Below are 18,131 nucleotides of genomic sequence, written 5' to 3' on the forward strand. Positions count from 1 at the left end.
TGAAACATTCTCACCTAATATTACATGTAATATTGAAACATTCTCATCTAATATTACATGTTAAACTGCTGCTGTATGGCACATAGTTTCTGTCGTGACTAAAACATATCTTATATTATATTGTTAATATATCATATTGCTGCAAGACTGCAGTAATTTGAGAATGAAAGTGTGGCTTGATTCAAATGTATGTCAGAGTTAGTACCAGTGTGTTTGGAATTGGCCGTCAACGGAGTTAGTTAAAGCTCCTCAGTGAGAGGAAAACGCTCATGACTTCCTCGAGAGAAACCAAAACCGTGCGGAGGTGATTCCCAGACAGGAGCGCACTGACCAACCCAAACTAAGTGCCATGAAGATGGAAGTCTGCGCCAGTTGCCGGATGTAGGAGTAAAAAGTCCATGTGCTGCGGACCACAAACGGCCAGCGAGACACACATGTTCTGGCTTGATAACGCGCACCACCACAGCAGAAGAGGGGAGCAGCGCACACGCAGTTTATCAGCCGCTGCGCGCACCCTGCCTCTGCGCATGCGCCTCCCCGAGGAGCTGAAAGCGCGAGGGGGGCGCGGGCGCGATCGCGTGAACATGTCAGTCAGGTCCCGGCGGAGCTGCGATCTGATCCCGGTCGACAGTTGAGTGAGAGGGACTCGACTCTCCTGTTAACTCCAGCCTGCTGCTCGTGCGCATGAGAGTGAAGGCATCGTGAACTCGGCGTCCTGGCACAGACTCGCTGGCAGGATTAAAGCTCATCTGGCGTCCTGCTGGTAAGTAACGCGCCACTCGGCTCTCACTTTCTGCTGGTTGGAGCGACTCCTTCCTGTCCGCGCTTGGTGGCGTCTTCTTGATCGTAGCGGGGCGACAGCAGCTTTCACGCAGGAAGCTGGAGCTGGAGCTGGAGCTGTGCGTTCTCCACTGTCGACTGACAAACAGTCCAGGACCGAGCTTTGAAAGTCACCACAGTGGTCATCTGCAGGAAGGAACAGAAGAGACACTTGCCAGTGTAAAACTATTACAATGTTTGCGTAAAGGTTAGGAGCAGAGCTGAATGTTTAAGTTTGTATGTCACATATTTTCCGCTGTTTACTGTGGATACAATGAGGCAGTAGTTGCAAGTGTATCTCTACTGTTTATTTTTAAACTGTCGCGTGGCTTGTAATTATTATAGCACACAGTTTCTCGGTGCAGCTGACTGATGCTGGAAACGACAACATCGAGAGTGTTTCCACACCGCCTCAGTGGAAGAGTGCGCGCGTCTGAGCGCCGACGCACCTACCGTCATGATGGAAGTTAGGCCAAGTCATCTGTGGTTCTGCAGCTCACCCCTGACCTCCCAATCGTGTGTCCTAACATGAAGAGCTCTTGAAAAGGAACACCCCGAATCCAATCCAGCGGGTCATTCGTGGTTTATTTAGAAGCAAATGAAGGAGTTGAAGTGCAGTGTAGATGCATACTGAAGCGATTACACCATTTATAGCCCCTTCTTCCCCAAAGGCACTTTTGTTTTACAAGCTCTTTAATCTGTGTCCAATCATCCCTCAGTTGCCATCCAGCCTTGATGAGAAACGGCGAGCAGCAAAGTTGAGTGAGCAGTCTCCGTCTTCTCCTTGTGGTTTCTGTTAGTCTGGAAATGTTCCTCTGTTGAACGTCCTGTCCGAGTGGCCTGTCCAGCAGAAGCCAGCAGCCCAGCGGAGGCTCTGGAGTGTGTGATCACACGTCCATCATTCAGCTTCTCCCCTCTCAGACTGAGGACACAACGGAGAGCTACTCACACGCCTGGGTTGGTCATGGATTATTGGGTGTTTAGAACTGCCGAAGCTCTCGTCCGTGCTTCACTCTCCTCCATTACACGAAGAAGAACACAGCCCAATTTTATTTTTTTACTCGGCGTCTGCTTCTGCACCACAAGAGTGTAAGTGTTTGTGGATCAAAAGTGGAGGCTCTGACAGGCTTCTCCTGGTTTGCTTTTTTTAAAAATCTTATCTTAGGATCAATAAAGTCACTGGGCGCCGTCCCATCAGGTCCAATTTAGCCGTGTGATTTGTGCGCTGCAGAATCACACCAGCCTCCTGTTCGGATTGCCTTGGTGTTTCCGGGCTTCAGGTCAACACAACAGCTGGTCTCAGATCTGTGTCTCCCAGGGTTTGAAAAGTGTTTCAAATACGAGGCTGTTCTCTCCCATTTTTGCGGATGAAATGAAAGGATTGTCGGCGCACAGGACGATCCAGATGATTGGATTAAAACTTTGGATTATGTGTTTTGGAGGTGATTGTCTGTGTGTGTCTGGAGTCAGCTGTTGGCTGGAGAGGGATGAGTGAAGGTGGCAGAGCAAAACTGAGATGAAACAGTTGGACGGCATCCCAGCTCTGTGTGGCGCCTTTCTTTCACTGGGCCTCTTTTGTAACGTGCCTGAGGTCCAGGCATCTTGCAGTGTCTCACCTCAGGGCTCTGAGCCCCTCCCTGCTGCCGCCACTGTTCATTGTGTTGCTTGTTGTGTCTGGAAGGAAGAGATGATGAGTGTCCTGTGATCCCTCCGCCCTGAGGCCGCGCCACCACAGTAACTCTGTTGCTTTGAGCTCAAATATGGTCCCAAGTTAACAATGTCGTGAAAATGCCTTTACACCTCTTTAAGTTTAAATGTGTCTCATGTTCTCATTTGCTCCCCAAAGTGTATTTGTGGTCCATATCGTGAGTGACTGCTCTCCTGGACCATGGTACAGTCTGGTGTCAGGCCTTGGGAATAGAATCCCTCTGGTACGCATCAGTTTTGACGGTGGTGGTGCATCTTCTTGGACAGGAAGTGTGAAATCTGGCCTCTGGGTCCAGGCACTCCTTTGATGTTTTTGCTGCTTGTGCTTGGTGTTCAGACTGGTTCTGTTGGAGCCGACCACACGTCCCTGACTTTGCGCGCCCAGCGTGTTGGCGTGTCTGGTCGCGACATACTTCTCTCCTCATAAATGTCCTGGTTTTCAAAATAGAAAGCAACATTTGTGAGGTTGTGACATCCTCAGTGTTTTGTTTCATGGGTGTCGTCGCTTCAGAGTGCAGTCTAATCCTTACAGTCCTGCTCTGTTGTAGGGAGAAGCCTGGACTCCCAGCACCCGCCTGCGGACATCCTCTCTGCCAATGAAGGAGGGCAAAGGTCAGATATTCAAACCCAAAGTTTCAGCCTGCATCGATTTGTGCCCTTATTTTGATGCCTCTTTGGCAGTGAGCACATTTAGGTGCTCGTTCTGACTGTAGGCGGCAGCAGTGCTGAATCCAGATTATAATCCGGAATGTTTCCTGGAAATTCCTCTCTTGACTCGACTTATTTCGCTGGTGAAGCAGAGCGAGTCGTCCCTCCACAGTGGAGGGGACTGCTGCGAGCTGAGGGAGGAAATCGGAGCGCTTAACTGCATTAGCTGCGTTGCTTGTTTCAGAATCCTGAGCCGTGAGTGTTAGAATGAACAGTGTGGTGATGCCATCTCCGGCTGGTGACACGTTCCAGGATGCTCCGCTGGTTCACTGCTAACGTTGAGAGGAAACTACCAGCCTGGGTACGCGAGGCGCAAGCCGTCGTCTGCAGCGGCACAAGCCTTTTAATCCGTCCCACGCGGTAATCTGAGCGATCTCCACAGAGATCTGGGTGTCTGCTCGTCTGACATGATTCTCTTAATCCTATTGGCTGTCATCTGTCGGCGCCTGTCTCGCGCTGCTTTCATAACTCCGCTGTCTTTCCTTGAAGACTTGCTGCTATGTGTTGCTTCCTCACGTCTCAAGGGCCACACCCACTTCCTAGAGCCTCAGTCCGGCCCCATGTGACCGAGTTTACGCTCCAATATAAAAAGCGAGATTTAATGGCGATGGTGCACCACGCGTTCACAAAGTTGCCGGAGCTCAAGCTAATGGCTGCCTTTCTTCTAGGCTAACCCCTTGCACAAAGAAGACATGTGAGGATGACGGAAACGACGATGGCTCAAAAAGCAAGTCGAAGTAAGCTCCCTGCCGAAGCCAGCCGAGGCTTTTGTTCTGGCTATGAACGGGTAGGATCAGGCTCCCTCTGGGTTCCAAGTCTCCACAGGTCTGCACATGGCTGTTTTTACCAAAACTCATGATGCACAGATCAGGACTTCAGACTTCAGACCTCCTTCTGTAATGCCTTCTAGCCACCCTCAGCGCCTCCTGGCCAGTCTATGGTGTTGAAGCTACTTCACTCCAAGGAAATCAAGTCATTGATTCTAGATTTGAGTCAGAGATTCCTGCCCTGTCTCTGACCGTGCAGGGACCAGGAGGCCTTCAACAAGCCTGGCCATCTCTGAGCCAAGCCTCCTCGCTGACAAGTCACTTCTAACTTCCTTTGATGATGCTGCTGCTGGTCACGCACGTAACGTACGACTAAAGCTGAAAACATCCATCCTGTCATTCCAACAGAACAAAGAAATCCACCCATGATGGTGACGCCGTTCAACCACTGCTCGGAAGCGCTGATTCAGCACTTCTCCAGTTAAAGCAGCTGTAGGCAGGACTGAAAATATTTGCTTTTGGCGGCGCCGCAGGTAAATGAGAGTAATTGCAGGCTTGCAGAGGTTTTTCCTCTGGCTTTATTACATCGTGACTGTCAGGTGTTTCAGTAAGCAGCAGACAAACAGCGATCAGAGCGTGACTCTGACACAGACGTCAGAGTTAGAAACTATTCTTCTTCACTCAGTTCCAGACCAACCGTCAGGGACGATGAAATGTGGCGCTGGTCGCATCTCTCAGCAGCTCCGAGTGGGTCTGTAGGTCAGAGGACTCATCGGCAGCAGCTACAGATAGAACATGAGATATAACGTGTTACACTTGTCCAAACCAGATGGACCATAAACACTGCAAATGACAGTGAATCGACTATTTCTCTGTCTGATAAATGCTAGCGGACGTTAGCCATCTTAAAGCTCCGCCCACAGAGCCGATCTCCTGGAGGAGCGGAGAGGAGAAGCAGCAGCTGGGAGCGGCTGTGGTGGCGGAGCTTGGGACACATTTGGAGCAGTTTAATGTCATTAACAGATGTGAAGAGTCGATGATTCCAATGAGTTTCATGAGTCCGTCTCCATGCTGGAGCCTGTTTTCCAAACTAGTTTACAAGTGATCCTCATGCATTTTGAAGGCGGTGGGCCGCTGACCTTTCGGCCACTGACCTCCATTGGAAAGCAAAGTTATCTTTGTGGCATTGATTCAAGTGAGGTTACACAAACTGTTGTTTGTTTGGGTTTCATAAGCCCGAGCAAACAGTGACAGTGGTTACATGCAGAGTTTAACCTGGCGAAGGAAGCGTGTTGAGCTGGACAGCTCCATGACGGTGACGGCGGTGAACCATGGCTGGCTGATTCTGGAGCTCAGCAGTGAAACTAGTGCATACACAGCTCAGTAGAACAGTGTGAAGCGGCTCCTTGCTACAGCTGCCGTTGCTCCTCCTCTACCTTCTCGACCTCCTCTTCAGAGGCAGCAGAAGGAATGAGAGCTCACGGCACCATCACCTACTCATGGTTGGATCTTCACTGCTCTGCATGTAGAACACGACGCGATCAGACTCAGCAGCTTCATGGAGCTACTCTCTGTGTGGAACCACAGTCAGTGTTTCCCGGCCCAAAGAAGTAGCCATTCCGGTGCCACAGAAACCTCCTGTGTAGTTCAGGGGTGTCCTACGTCTGTCAGTGTAAATGCTCCCAGTGGTGGGATTATGACGCTGTACTGTGCTCTGACTCCAGCATGGTGCCTGAGGCTCCTTCCTGTCGCCTTCGTCGTCTGCAGCTTCCTGGCCTACTACTGCTCCTACACCATCATTCAAAGGTAAACGTGCGTCCCTCTGTGCTCAGCCAAGTCCCGGCTGCTGGTCAGAGAAGTCGGGCTCACCACGGACTCTCCGGTGTTCCGGGTGTTTTGGTTCTCCGCAGCGTTGCTCACGTCAGGTCTGGTCATTGTCTCTGTCTGTTGCAGTAGTGGAACCACGGTCAGGCCTCTGAACAGCAGCCGGACGCTGTGCAGCGGCTGGCTCGCCCACAGGAAGTGGGAAGGTCTCAACCTGAAGTGAGTCCCGCAGCTCTGTCTCTTCAGGAACGGATTAGCCGCGTTTACATGCGTCTTAAAGGCACACTGCTGCGAATCCTGCGCCTGGTGACCGACACCAGATGCATTCTTGTGTAGGATTCATTCTTTGTTCCTAAACCTGAACCTGGTCACATGACTGAACTAGTACTGCCTCACTCGACTAACCAATGTGTGGCTCACTGTTTCTCTGCATCTCATTTGGTGACAAATGTGCCACTTGTGACTCTTTCTGTCGAAATATCTACAGATGACTGTTTGTCATTCACAGCACAAATATTTGTTTTCTATCTTTAATACATTCAAAAATGCATTGGAAATTGAAGTCAAACATGAGCTAAACATGGTTTTTATTCTCTTATTTCTTTCTCAGCAGCTGTTGAGAGTTTCTTGGAAATATTCCTGTAATTATCCACTTTTTATCCTTCACACGACATTCTACCATATTTCAGCTTTGTGTGCTCCGTTACTATTGTGTAAAACTAAAAACAAGTGCTATAAATGTTCTCATGACTCTCACCCTTGGTAGTTTGAACTAAGCAAATCCCTCTCTACTCAGCACGTGCTGTTGCACTGTGTTTAACGCAGTGTCCAAGCCTTTCAGAGTCTTCCAACAGGAAGAGAAAAGGGCTGAATCTTTTTTGGTTTCTGACCTGGAGTCTCTGCTGTAGGTCGACTCGACAAGTTTTACATGGACATTTGCGAGTCAAGCTCCATGGAAATGAGAGGCATTGACTTCCAAATGGAACCTCCTCAGGGGCTCCAACGCCACACTTTTGTCGCTTTCATTTCAAACTGGGAAGCCTGGACTTATTTTCAGTAAGAGGCCAAAGCTGGTTCCTTCTAACTGGATCAAATGATGGCTCTTCCTTCTTGGTCAGTTTAACCAGCGGCTCCTGCTGAAGTGGTGGTTTGTGGATCCATCTCCGAAGCCTTTAAAACGCCGCTGGAAGCACCACTCCACTGGCCAGACTCTTGGCTGCCGCAGACGTGTGGCAGGGCTCTTCTCTGAGGAGCCGGCTGACCTCCTGCCGCTCCAGGCCACGGACTGACTGGCTCTCAGAGACAGTGGCTCATAAACAGCTGGAGTGTGAAGCCAAGTCACAGCTATTTGTCTGAGTACAACCTGCTTCCCGTCGCAGGCTCTGCAGCGCTGAGGCCTGCCCACACCCTTCTTCAGCAACAGGCTGTGGAATGGAGACCTTTGAGTGCATCTGCATTGGCTGATGGCCCTGGAAGCACAGGCCGTTGTTGAAGACGACCGACCGCTCAAAACACCAATAACCTGGGCCAAGAATTTGCTGAGTCATGCGTTTTCTAATCCGTCTTCAACTCCTCCGTGCAGCATCAGCAGGCAGAAGCAGCTCTTCCTGAAGCTGGGAGACTTTTTCTGGCGAGATCATGGATCGCAGCTGGCCTTACCCTACGGCGTCAAGGGCAGCGGTACGTTTGATGCCAAAACACTGGCTCGTTCATGTTTCAGATCTCAAGTGAGCGTTAGTTAGCATCGTCTCACAACATCGTGGGGAGTGAGCCTCATGTATTGGGACGGTGTTCAGATCAATGCTCTGCTCTCCGTCCAATGGACGCAATGGCAATGTGATTTTCTATAGCTTGTTAGCCTCACCTAACACATCGGCAACTGGTCACTTGTGTGCAACATAGTGCTCGGTGCCTCTGACATCCTGCCGGAAGGTGCAGGCGTGGAGCGGCGTGTCACTCTCAAGAAAATGATGGTCACATTAGTTAGATTGTTGTTGAAAACAAGTTGTTCGTCTACTCAGCCTTTGATGTGAAAGTCTGCATTTCTCACTTCCTGTCTCAGAGCTGCAGCTGCTCAAGGTTCTGGCCATGACCCCGTATTACCAGCTCCCGGCCCACATTGAAAAGTAAGTGTGCCTGGGCTGGCGCTTAAAATGTGCCATTTCAAATTCAAACCTGTCGTCCACAGGCTTGAGTGCAGGTCGTGTGTTGTTGTTGGCAACGGATACGTCATCAAGAACAGGTCTCTGGGAGGAGTCCTCAACAGCTATGACGTGGTCATCCGGTAAGAGCTCTCTGATGCCTGCGCACGCCGCCACGCCGCCTTGTTTGGCTGTGCTTTTCTGCAAGGTTGTTGACCTCCACTCATTGGAAATGGTTGGGTTCCTCATGTAAACACAAGGCTCATGAAGAGCTGTGACTGGAGTGAAAGTGCAAATGTCCCTGAAACAGCCTGTGGGACGGCAGCCGTCATCGGACGTCAGAAGCTACCAAGCTACTATACGCTGAGCTGCTGAACATATTGGGGGAAAGAACGTGATTCATGCCAAATACAAAAGGATAAAAGCAAAATAATAGACATTCCTGCATGAAAACAAGAAGAGTTAAAACAAAGTCATGTCAAATAAGAATTACAATAAATAATAATAATCATAATTTCAAAAATATGGTGTCAGAATTATGATGCGTATAAGGTACAAAAGACATTTTCTTGAACAGTTGAGTTACAAAAACTGTTTTACTGGGAAGCTACTGAGGCAAATGAAAACAACCACAAAGGTTGTCATTGCAGCACAAAGACAGATAAAAAACATAAGTGATGGTGAATGAAAATGCTAGCAAATACAAATAATACAATAAAGAAGAGTTACAAAAACAACTGTTATGGAAAACAATTATTGAAATAATTGAATAAAAAAATGTGATGCAGCAAACCAGACGGACCAAACAAACACTGTAGCATCAGCTCCAGGCAGGACGCACAGAGAAGGATTTGACGGCTGTAATGCAGAAGAGAGTTTGCTCTCCGTCCTTTCAGTTTGAGTCTGTTTGAATCTTCACACGTGTTAAGTTGCTGAATGAAAGCGCCCAGTCTGACGTCTCAGCTGGAGCGCGCCACACCACTGTCACGTCCAAACAAATGTGCTGTGAGATGTTCCGTCCCTGCCGCCGCAGATGCCAGCCAGTGAAGCGCGCGCTCATCTGTTTGGCTTCCAAGTGGAGCAGCTCATTGGAAACCTGAGGCTCTTATCAGAGGAGCGGAGTGTCAGACGCTCACTACATGCACAAAGTCCTGTGTGGCAGCAGTTTGTGGATGTCCTTGGAAGGTGGTTTGGAAGCCGCGGTGCTGCTACACTTGTCTGTGTCTGAGCTCCAAACACACATGAGTCACATGGTTCAGGTTGCAGCTCTTCCACACGGGGCCTTGTTCTGCTGTTTCCAAGCCACTTGTACACCGCTGCAGTCCTCTCCTCCGCGTCACTGCTTGCTGAGACGTTTGTCAGCAGGCCGGTTTGACTCTGACACTGTGTGTGTGTGAAGCTCCAGGGTCAGGTGGAGTCGACTGCAAAGTATAGAAACTCAGCAAATCTGCCCCGAGCGATGGCAGGAGCACGTGCGCCGACCCTTTTCTAAGCTGCTTCTTAACAGCCAGCGTTTGGCCGCGCCACAATGCTTTTTTCTTCTGATGAAACCCTCCTTCTCTGGCTCTCTCTGCTGCCTCTAGGCTGATCGTTCTGCAGCCAGTCGGCATCAGGTTATTGTCAAATGAAATTTGTGTCTGAGAGCCTGAGCCCATCTGACTGGCTCTGTGTTTCCAGACCATTTCACAATCCCTGAATGAATGTAATCAGCCGAGGTTTCACCATTCCATTTCCCAGAGAGTCCCAATTTGTATACATATATATATATATATATATATATTTGTATATTAAACAGACGCTAAAGCTCTTTGTGATTATACTGGAATTATTTGAGAAAAAGCACAGTTATTTAAATGTAAAAAAAAGTTGATTTCTTTATTCCTAGGTAATAATTGTGAATAGGAAATGCGTGCAAACAAACGGGCACTTCTGATGCCACATTCCAACAGAGTAACATTGGGCTGTTCTCCTTCACCGCAGCCTGAATAACGCCCCCGTGCGCGGCTACGAGGAGGATGTCGGCAACAAGACCACCATGAGGTTCTTCTACCCCGAGTCGGCCTCAGTGAACCCCAGTCTAAACAACGAGCCCGACACGCTGATGGTCCTGGTGCCTTTCAAACAACAAGACCTTCGCTGGCTGAAGGAGATCCTCTACGATGAGAAGAGGGTACAGGACACACACACACACACACTCGCACACGTTTGTATTCCTGTCTTTGTGGGGTCCGCTCCTTGACCCCAGCCTCTCACCCTGAGCCGAGACGTCCAAAACAAATGGTTCAAGTGAAGCATCACTGTTAACCAGCCCTAAACCTCCTCATTGCGAGCTACTCATTCTGATGGTTCTGTCCTCAAACGGAGGGTTGAAGAAGTGAGGGTGAGGCAAAACACTGGTTCCCACACCCTTCTGGTTTGGTCGAGCTTTGTTTCTGCTCCTCCTGCTTCCTGCTGACAAACCCAGTCAGGAACAAGCACTGGCTGGGTGAACGCTCGGTGCCGTCTGTTCTTCTTCATGACTAAAGGCAGTTTCCACTACGGACGTCCCTCACCCTGTTGCTCGGGGGAGCGCCAGCTGTTTATGGTTGGAGGGTTGTGACACACTCATTTGCACATTGATTTCAATGCCTCCAGACAGGAAGGAGTCACTCAGTGACCCACTGTGCTGAGCACAATGAACTGTTCCTGTCGCACCTTCCATTTCACCTGTGGATCCATCTGGACCTCAGTCACACGGAACGGTAGAAGCAGCAGCAGCAGCAGCACAGGTCGGGAATAAGGAAATGCTGTGGCTGTAATAAAGTCAATATTGACCCGATTAAGGTTTGGTGGAAAAGACACTCCTCAGACTGGCACAAGCCCCATATTGCACTGCAACAGATGAACAGCCACTGCAAGACTTAAGACCCCAGCGTCCTAAGAGGCAGAGTTGGTGAAACCAGTGCTGAAACTGGGTTAAACAGTCTTTGCATGTGGCTTATGACTTGGATTATTTCTTGCAAAATCTTCATTCCTACAGTCATTATATGGGGCCCTAAGCAAACAGAAAAAAACAATCTCTTGTGAAAGAAGTGTTGCTGCCCTCATGTGTCCGGGGTTGAAGATGGTTAGTATTATCTTTGCTCTACAATCCTTGCATTCGAACAACCGGTTCAGTGACATCATTTTTAGACCGAGAGCGCCACCTACTGAGCTCTTCAAACGGGGACCCTGTTTCATGAAGCCTCATGAAGCCTTGTCAGTGGGCTTCACATCTCTGACTTGAGGTTGCTGCTTCGCCTTTGACTTGCCATTGTCTCCACATCTGTATGTCCCAGGTCAGAAAAGGATTTTGGAGGCCGCCTCCCCAGATTTGGCTGGGTGACGCCAGTAAAGTCAGAGTGCTGAACCCTCACTTCATGCACCAGACGGCGGAGAGACTGCTCCACATCCCGTTTCCCCCAAAGGCCAAGCAGGTGAGGGTCTGTGTGAGCAGCCATGCCAGTGTGTGTGTGTGTGTGGGACGTCAGGAGAGCCACGTGTTCTTCTGAGTCCTGTGATTATTTACAGTTTGCTGGAACGTCCACTGACTGATTCTTTGTCTCGCACCCCTCCTGTTCTCCCCTGGGCCCTGGGTGTCCCACAGCACTGTGGACAGTGTCTCTGTGACGCAGGGTCAGCAGGAGACGAGAGCTCTCACAGTAAATCTCTGACAAATAATTGGCTTTAGATGGAACAGCCCACATGTTGTGCAAATCTTAACCAGATGTGCTTCTCTTTCCCTTCAAGTCCAGGCACATTGTTTCTTGTCTAATGAGAGAATGGCTGCAGTGTTTGCTGCAGACTGTGTTGTGACTTGATCTCCGTCACGCGAGGATTGCAACATCACAGAGACGTGTGTCTCACGTCCTGCTGGTGTTGGCAATGTCCGTCTCAAACCCATGCGCCGCCGTGGCCATATGTCGCGGCTCCTGTGTCGCGGCTCTTGTGGCAGGTCTTGACCTTCGCCCTGTTTAGGCCCAACCATTGCTCCTCTTCAGCCCGTCCTGAGTGGTGTCTTTGAAAATTCTGCCAGATATATTTTCTTTAGACAAAGAGTCTTTTCCTCTATGGCTCCCACTGTTTATGTCGGAGCCGCAGAATCAGATTGCATCCTTTGGTGTCGTGTCAACAGGGAAGATTTAGCCAGAATACGCTGCATTGTCAGTGTGTGATGGTGTCGGTGGATGGGTGACGAGCGTGTAGTGCTGGAAGAGACAGAAACATTAGAAACGACCACAGTCACCTGAAGTAAACTGAAGGTCACTGCTGCAGTGATGCAGCCAATGACAATCCTCATGCAAGTGAATGAGCTTGACTTGTGGCTGCAGGACTCTGTCTGTTGGAGGTGAGTCTCTCCACTGACTCGGGTGATGAAAGTGGTTCGCCACGTCTGCAGCAATGTACGAGGAGGATTTTACAGGACTAAACTGGAGGCCTGTGAGTGTGTAGAACTGGCTCTGCTAAAAACCATTCATTATGCATAGCTGAGAGACTTAAAAAAAAGACTTTCTCACATGGGCAACGGTTGCTGTTACACCACCATTCCACCACAATTCTTGGATTCAGTTGTGTGCTTTTACTTCCGAATACGTGACATCACATTCTGATAAAGGTGTTGTGTTGTCCTAAATGGCCGAGCGCACGTTTTTAGTGACACATTTTCCAGCTCACAGTTGAAGAGGACGGCTGGGATGAAGTTCTCTGAAATGACGGACCATGTTTCCGGGTCAGAATCAGCAGGTCCTCGGCCGGGTGATACCGTGGCTGGGTGTGCTTCATCGGTGTGTCCTGGCCACACGTCCACAACTTGGTGACCTTTGAGTGCCAGTGTTTTCTGCATGAACTTTAGTTGTTGTTCACACCTCAATTAGTTTGGTGCTTGTAAATGAATAAAGCATATCAAGGCTTTATGACTTTATCGTGACGACTTAGTTTGGGCTCGGAGGATCTGCTGACCTCATCATCGGGCTTCACTTGCATGATCCTTCAGTGAAACTTTAGTCCGCAGAGAGGAGAGGCAGCGCTGAGGTCCGGCTCTGTGAATCATTGACCGAGTCCCTCGCATGAATGGCAGGCCTGAGAGAAACGGGGCTGCCAAAACAACACCACTGTGTTGGCAGTGGACCATTCCACCTCAGAGATCCAGTCAATCATTTCCCCATGGATTACAGTGAAGACACCATATTATCAAACCCATGTGCCTTTGCATTCTTTAGGAGCCCGACACGTGTGTGTGTTTGAGGCCAGTTTGAAGTGAAGTGCTCTAATGTGGAGATGGCTCTTTAAACAGTGTTGCGGCATGTGGACTGCAGTTTTCTGCTGAGAAATTCTGGTCTAAAGACTGACCCACCCTCGGCCCGCCACCTTGGGAATGTTGCTTTTCCACCCGGTGGTGATGCTGCCACCTGTTTCCGTGGAACGCTCCAGGTGTCTGTCCCCTCCTGCCACCTCAGTCCAGGTGGCCTGAGCTCAACACAAACTAAACCACTTGGCTGTCTTGTTCACAGGCCGTTCGATGTTAAAATTAGCCTCCGAAACTGTCATGACTCTTATTTACTGTTGCAGTACCAGCTGTTGAGCAACATTTGACGTTGATCATGACGGTAGCGTTTTATACCACCAGAGTGGTGTTAACCTTTAAACCTGAGGGGGAAACAAGAATCGCCTCTGATGTTATTTTGAACATTTCACCGCTACAGAGACGTGCGTTCTTGTGTGACATCGTTCACGCCTTGGCGCATCTCTAGCACCATCTAGTGGAAGGATCAATGACCGCAGCGTTCCGGTTCAACGTCGGAAATGGAACAGTTAAAGGCTGTTCATAATTCCCGGGGCGACTGTGTGGCGTGGTTTTTCTAAGTCGGTTCGGTGGTTTAATGCGACAGAAAGGACAACGTTTGACTCGTTAGTCTGGTGACGTCACGGACCTGGTTCTGGTTTACCTCTCAGAGAGTCACTGTCTGGACCCGTCACGTCCCTCCACCACCATCATCACCATCGTCATCATCATCATCACCATCGTCATCATCATCATCACCATCATCACCATCGTCATCATCCACATCATTGTTTTTATTGTATAAAACCGGACTGTTTGAAACAATAGCGGACGCACACATCATCGCGAAACTCCCTGTGTTGGTTGGAAACGACCTTGGAAGTGACTTGCTCTTGGTGGAGTTCAGTACAGTGGCTTAGTTTGGATTAACCTAAAGTTCCACCCACTGATTTTTATCAGGCTCAACCAGCCACCCGGTCATGTGACCAACACCGGCTAGAACTGGACGTTTTCACGCCTTCAAACAAACAAATCATTGAAATAGATCACCTTTTACACGAGGAAAATGTTTACTTCCTGAGCGCAGCCTCTTCTTCACACCAACTGTGTTGGTGTGCTGTATCAGCTCTGTGACGCTACTGCCCCCTGCTGTCCAGTTGCGCTCATAGCGCTCGGATCTGTACTGTAGATGAAAAAAAAAAAATCTTTCTTATCATGGAAATGTATTTATTTTTACATTATTTGATAGTTTTATATTAGACCTTAAAAATAAAGCAGCTACTTTAATGTAATCAATCTTAATGTAATAATAGGAAACACTTCTTTGGAAAAACAAAAAAGTAAATATAAAATAAAAGAAAACCCACATCCACAAAATGTACAATAATGAATACAATTTCTTATGATTTTGACGCTAGAAATAATATCGGGAAGGAGGCCTGACATCTGGTCTCTTGGTTTCAGGTGCCATTCCATCCCACGACAGGCATCCTAGCTGTGTTCGTGGCTCTGAATTTCTGCGATGTGGTCCACGTCGCTGGCTTTGGATACCCCAGCTCCCAGAACCAAAGACTCCCCATCCACTACTATGGCCATGACACCATGAACTTGATGAAGGTCAGTGGCAGAAATGGGAAACCAGCATAAACAACTCATGCCGCGGATGAGAGACACGTTTGTGTTGTGTTGCAGAATTCCAACCACGACCTCGGGCGCGAAGCCAAAGCCTTAAGAGGACTGGAGGAAGCGGGTGCCATCGTGTATTTGCACCCCCATTTGTGACGGCGGTGGAGTCCAGGTGGTGCGTTTCCACTGATGCCTTGTGTTTGAACTGTCAGGTCAGGATGATGGAGCGTGCTTACCCACTGTGGCACCTTCTCTGTGGTACTGAGCGACACCAGCTGTCAGTCATCCACCACCTCACTACCGTCCCAGGACCGGCGGCGGTGGGAGAAGGCTTTAGAAGGCAGCGTTGGTGCTTTTGGTGCTTCGTACTCAACCATGTCCATGGTTTCTTCTTTATTCCTCGGTCAAATTAAATTTTGAGTTAATTTAGTCACTTGTGTTTTAGAGCTCCACCCTTCTGCTCATGGCAGCTGATTTGTCACGAGTCACCGACCTGTTAAGCCACCTGATCAGTGCTCGCAGTTTGATTTTGCTCTCCTTTTATTTATTTGCAATGTTTCTAAAGGCTATGCAGGTGAATGGTCCCACTGGATTTTCTATTGTAAAAAACTATTTTTAAATAAAAATAAATAAATAAATAAATATATATATATGTGTATATGACGTTGTCCCGTTTACTGCATCGGCCACTAGAGGGCGCCAACTGCCCTGGCCCAGGGCTCGATCCCTTATCCCAACACGTGTTGGACGGCGAACATCTGGAGGCCTGCACAAATCCCGCACCGCCAATGACTGACGGACAGAAGTTTGCTGGTGGCGACATGATAACGATGTTTTTTTCCCCCTCGCATGAGCGCAGGACCCGTTTATTCATGCTGACGTGCAGGCCGCTGCCCACCGGCACTTTCCCTCATCATGGCTCAAACCTAATGTGGATTGACACCTGGCAGATTTTCTGCTTCACAATAACGCGCTCAACACAACCGCCATTTCCCCCGTCACCCTGGCCACGTTTGTCATGCTGCACCTTTGACCTTTTGCCTTTGACAATGTGTGGTCACATGTCAAACTGCAGCCTCAGATCGGAGAAGCTCTCTTGAGTCAGTTTCTTTTTTTTGGAACCATTATACCAGCAGCTGTAAATGTAGACACGGATGGTTGGAATTAGCTGTGGACATTTGACATGATTCGCCTGTGGAGCTGCAGTGTACATGTTTGCAAAGACACCTTTTCTTAACTTAAAAACAAAAGAGAGAAATGGATGCTCTGTCATGGCTGTGGGACGACGGGCTTGCTAACACGGGTCCATCGTGCTCATCACGGATATCATTTTCCATCGCCCCATGATCCTCTGAAAGCCTCATGATTTTCTGGCCCTTTATTTTTCCTCATTCGTCTTCTGCCGCGTGATACACTCCTTGTGACACAGCGCTGCACTTTCACAGCCAGTGATGAGCAGATGAGGCCTCATGAAACAGTGTTTCAGAGCTCAGTAGGTGGCGCTGCTGGCTTGAAAATGATGTGAGGTTTCATTGAAATGGTGGTTCAAATCCAAGGATTTTAGAGCTCCATCTAGTGGGCTCTGGAAATGGGGACACTGTTTCATGAAGCCTCATCGGCCCATCTCCATCTTCAGCCACGACACAGCAGTGACGCTCCAACTGGGGTGTTGTGATGTTACGGCTCAGTTATGAGGAGAGAGATACTGGGATGACCCTGAATTACGGAGGCTCTGGAATGATACCTGTGGTGCTCCGCAGGTGAACGCTCATCTCCTTGGGCTCCGTGGACATGAAATGACAGTTGCAGTTCAGAATTGACACCAAAGCTCTGCATGTATTCGGCGTCGGACACACACAGGTCGCTCGTGATGTTCAGCTTCCAGGATCTGTTCCTCTCCTGACTCGTCGCTCCGCTCCTGTCCTCCCTGCTCCAGGCCCTTGGCTCAGCGTCTCCACTTCCTCTGCTCAGCAGGGTGTTGCGTAACACAGAGGAATCAGTCCACCGTCTGTTTATGTGACAACTGAAACCAGGTCAGACGCGGCGGCCAGAGTGTGTATTTGAATGGAAGCTTGGCTTTGAACCCCACCTCTCCTGTGTTTGTCGTGTTGTGGGCGCCACGGTCGGCGGTTTACTCCCAGCTCCTCATCACGCTGCGGCCCGTGCACGCGCTCTCATGAGTGGCCTGAAGACTTGAACCCTGCCCTGCCTCCTGCGTGCACATGTCCTGGAAATGGGATTGTTGGCACGGCGCAACTCCTTCTTCCTTCCTTCGATGTCGGCTGGGTTGAAAACTCGGCTGGAGCAGCAGATGAGTAAACAAATCCTGCTTTTGGATGTGCATCCAAAGTCATAATGTTACCATGGCAACCATCATCAAAGCTTGTCCTGTGAGGAAAATGAAAGGGAATTTAGGGATGATCCCAACGCTGAGATTAAACTGCTGTTGCCTTCAAGGTGCCAAAATGCTCTTCTTCATGTGGAAGCAACAAAGACGCATGTGTCATTGTTGACGTGAAATCCATGTCAGCAGCATGTACCAAGTCCCTTTATTCAAATGGCCCCTAAAATGTCTTTGGGAACAGATCAGAGGATATTTGTCTGGTTCATATGGGCCACTGGCCTGCGACTGGCCTCCTAGTTCTCAGACTGTCTTCCACGCTCACCACGGCAGGCGGGAGCCTCCTGGCCACATGAGATGTGCAGTGAAAGTAGCCCTTCAGTGGACGGCTGACAACCTTTCCAGGTGATGCAGTCGTTGCTCTCAACGATCCAGGTTCACAGCAGCCTCCTTGATTCATCCCTGATTAATTACAGTTTATTTTACGACAAACTTTCATGGCCTTCAAATGACCTAAATGAGACATATTGTTGAAGTAGAAGGGGAGGAATAAGATGGTGAGAAGATCGGCGCCTGAACAGGGTCATTTGCAGTGCAGACTTGGACGGGGAAATCTTTGAGACTGATGTTGGATTAGATTAGAGCAGGTTAGATTAGACGAGTCCTTTAGTCTTCCCACGACAGGGAAGCGTTGGTTGTTATGACAGCATCCAAACATTACAGAAAAACATTTGAAATTGAAGGCAAGGACAACTAACACTGTAGTCGAAGCAAAGAAAACACTTGAACACCATAACAAAATCTACTTTAAAAAAGTGACATAAAATACAATATAATAAAAAAAAAAAAATAAAGAAATGCCCAACAGTGAGACCAGTGAGTCGGGTCAGAGGTCACCT

At 49.0% G+C, this 18,131-nt stretch overlaps 1 protein-coding gene across 6 annotated transcripts; it reads left to right on the forward strand.

The window, feature by feature from the left end:
* The first annotated feature begins 563 nt into the window (after positions 1–563).
* st3gal4 (ST3 beta-galactoside alpha-2,3-sialyltransferase 4) lies at positions 564–15,560 on the forward strand. 6 transcript variants are annotated; one of them, XM_053873287.1, is made up of 13 exons: positions 564–763; positions 3,075–3,138; positions 3,419–3,535; positions 3,903–3,971; positions 5,726–5,807; positions 5,955–6,044; positions 7,408–7,505; positions 7,888–7,951; positions 8,014–8,109; positions 9,947–10,136; positions 11,284–11,421; positions 14,730–14,882; positions 14,958–15,559. In XM_053873287.1, exons 4-13 carry the CDS (start codon positions 3,935–3,937, stop codon positions 15,045–15,047), a joined length of 1,038 nt encoding a protein of 345 aa, XP_053729262.1. In that variant the 5' UTR covers positions 564–763; positions 3,075–3,138; positions 3,419–3,535; positions 3,903–3,934; the 3' UTR covers positions 15,048–15,559. The 6 variants fall into 6 exon arrangements, with proteins under 6 accessions (XP_053729262.1, XP_053729260.1, XP_053729264.1 ...); XM_053873285.1 differs by lacking the exon at positions 3,419–3,535; XM_053873289.1 differs by lacking the exon at positions 3,419–3,535 and having other exon boundaries at positions 3,903–4,021; positions 5,955–7,505; positions 14,958–15,560.
* The last annotated feature ends 2,571 nt before the right edge of the window (positions 15,561–18,131 follow it).

This window comes from Synchiropus splendidus, chromosome 8 (genome assembly GCF_027744825.2).
Source record: "Synchiropus splendidus isolate RoL2022-P1 chromosome 8, RoL_Sspl_1.0, whole genome shotgun sequence".
Taxonomy (NCBI): domain Eukaryota; kingdom Metazoa; phylum Chordata; class Actinopteri; order Syngnathiformes; family Callionymidae; genus Synchiropus; species Synchiropus splendidus.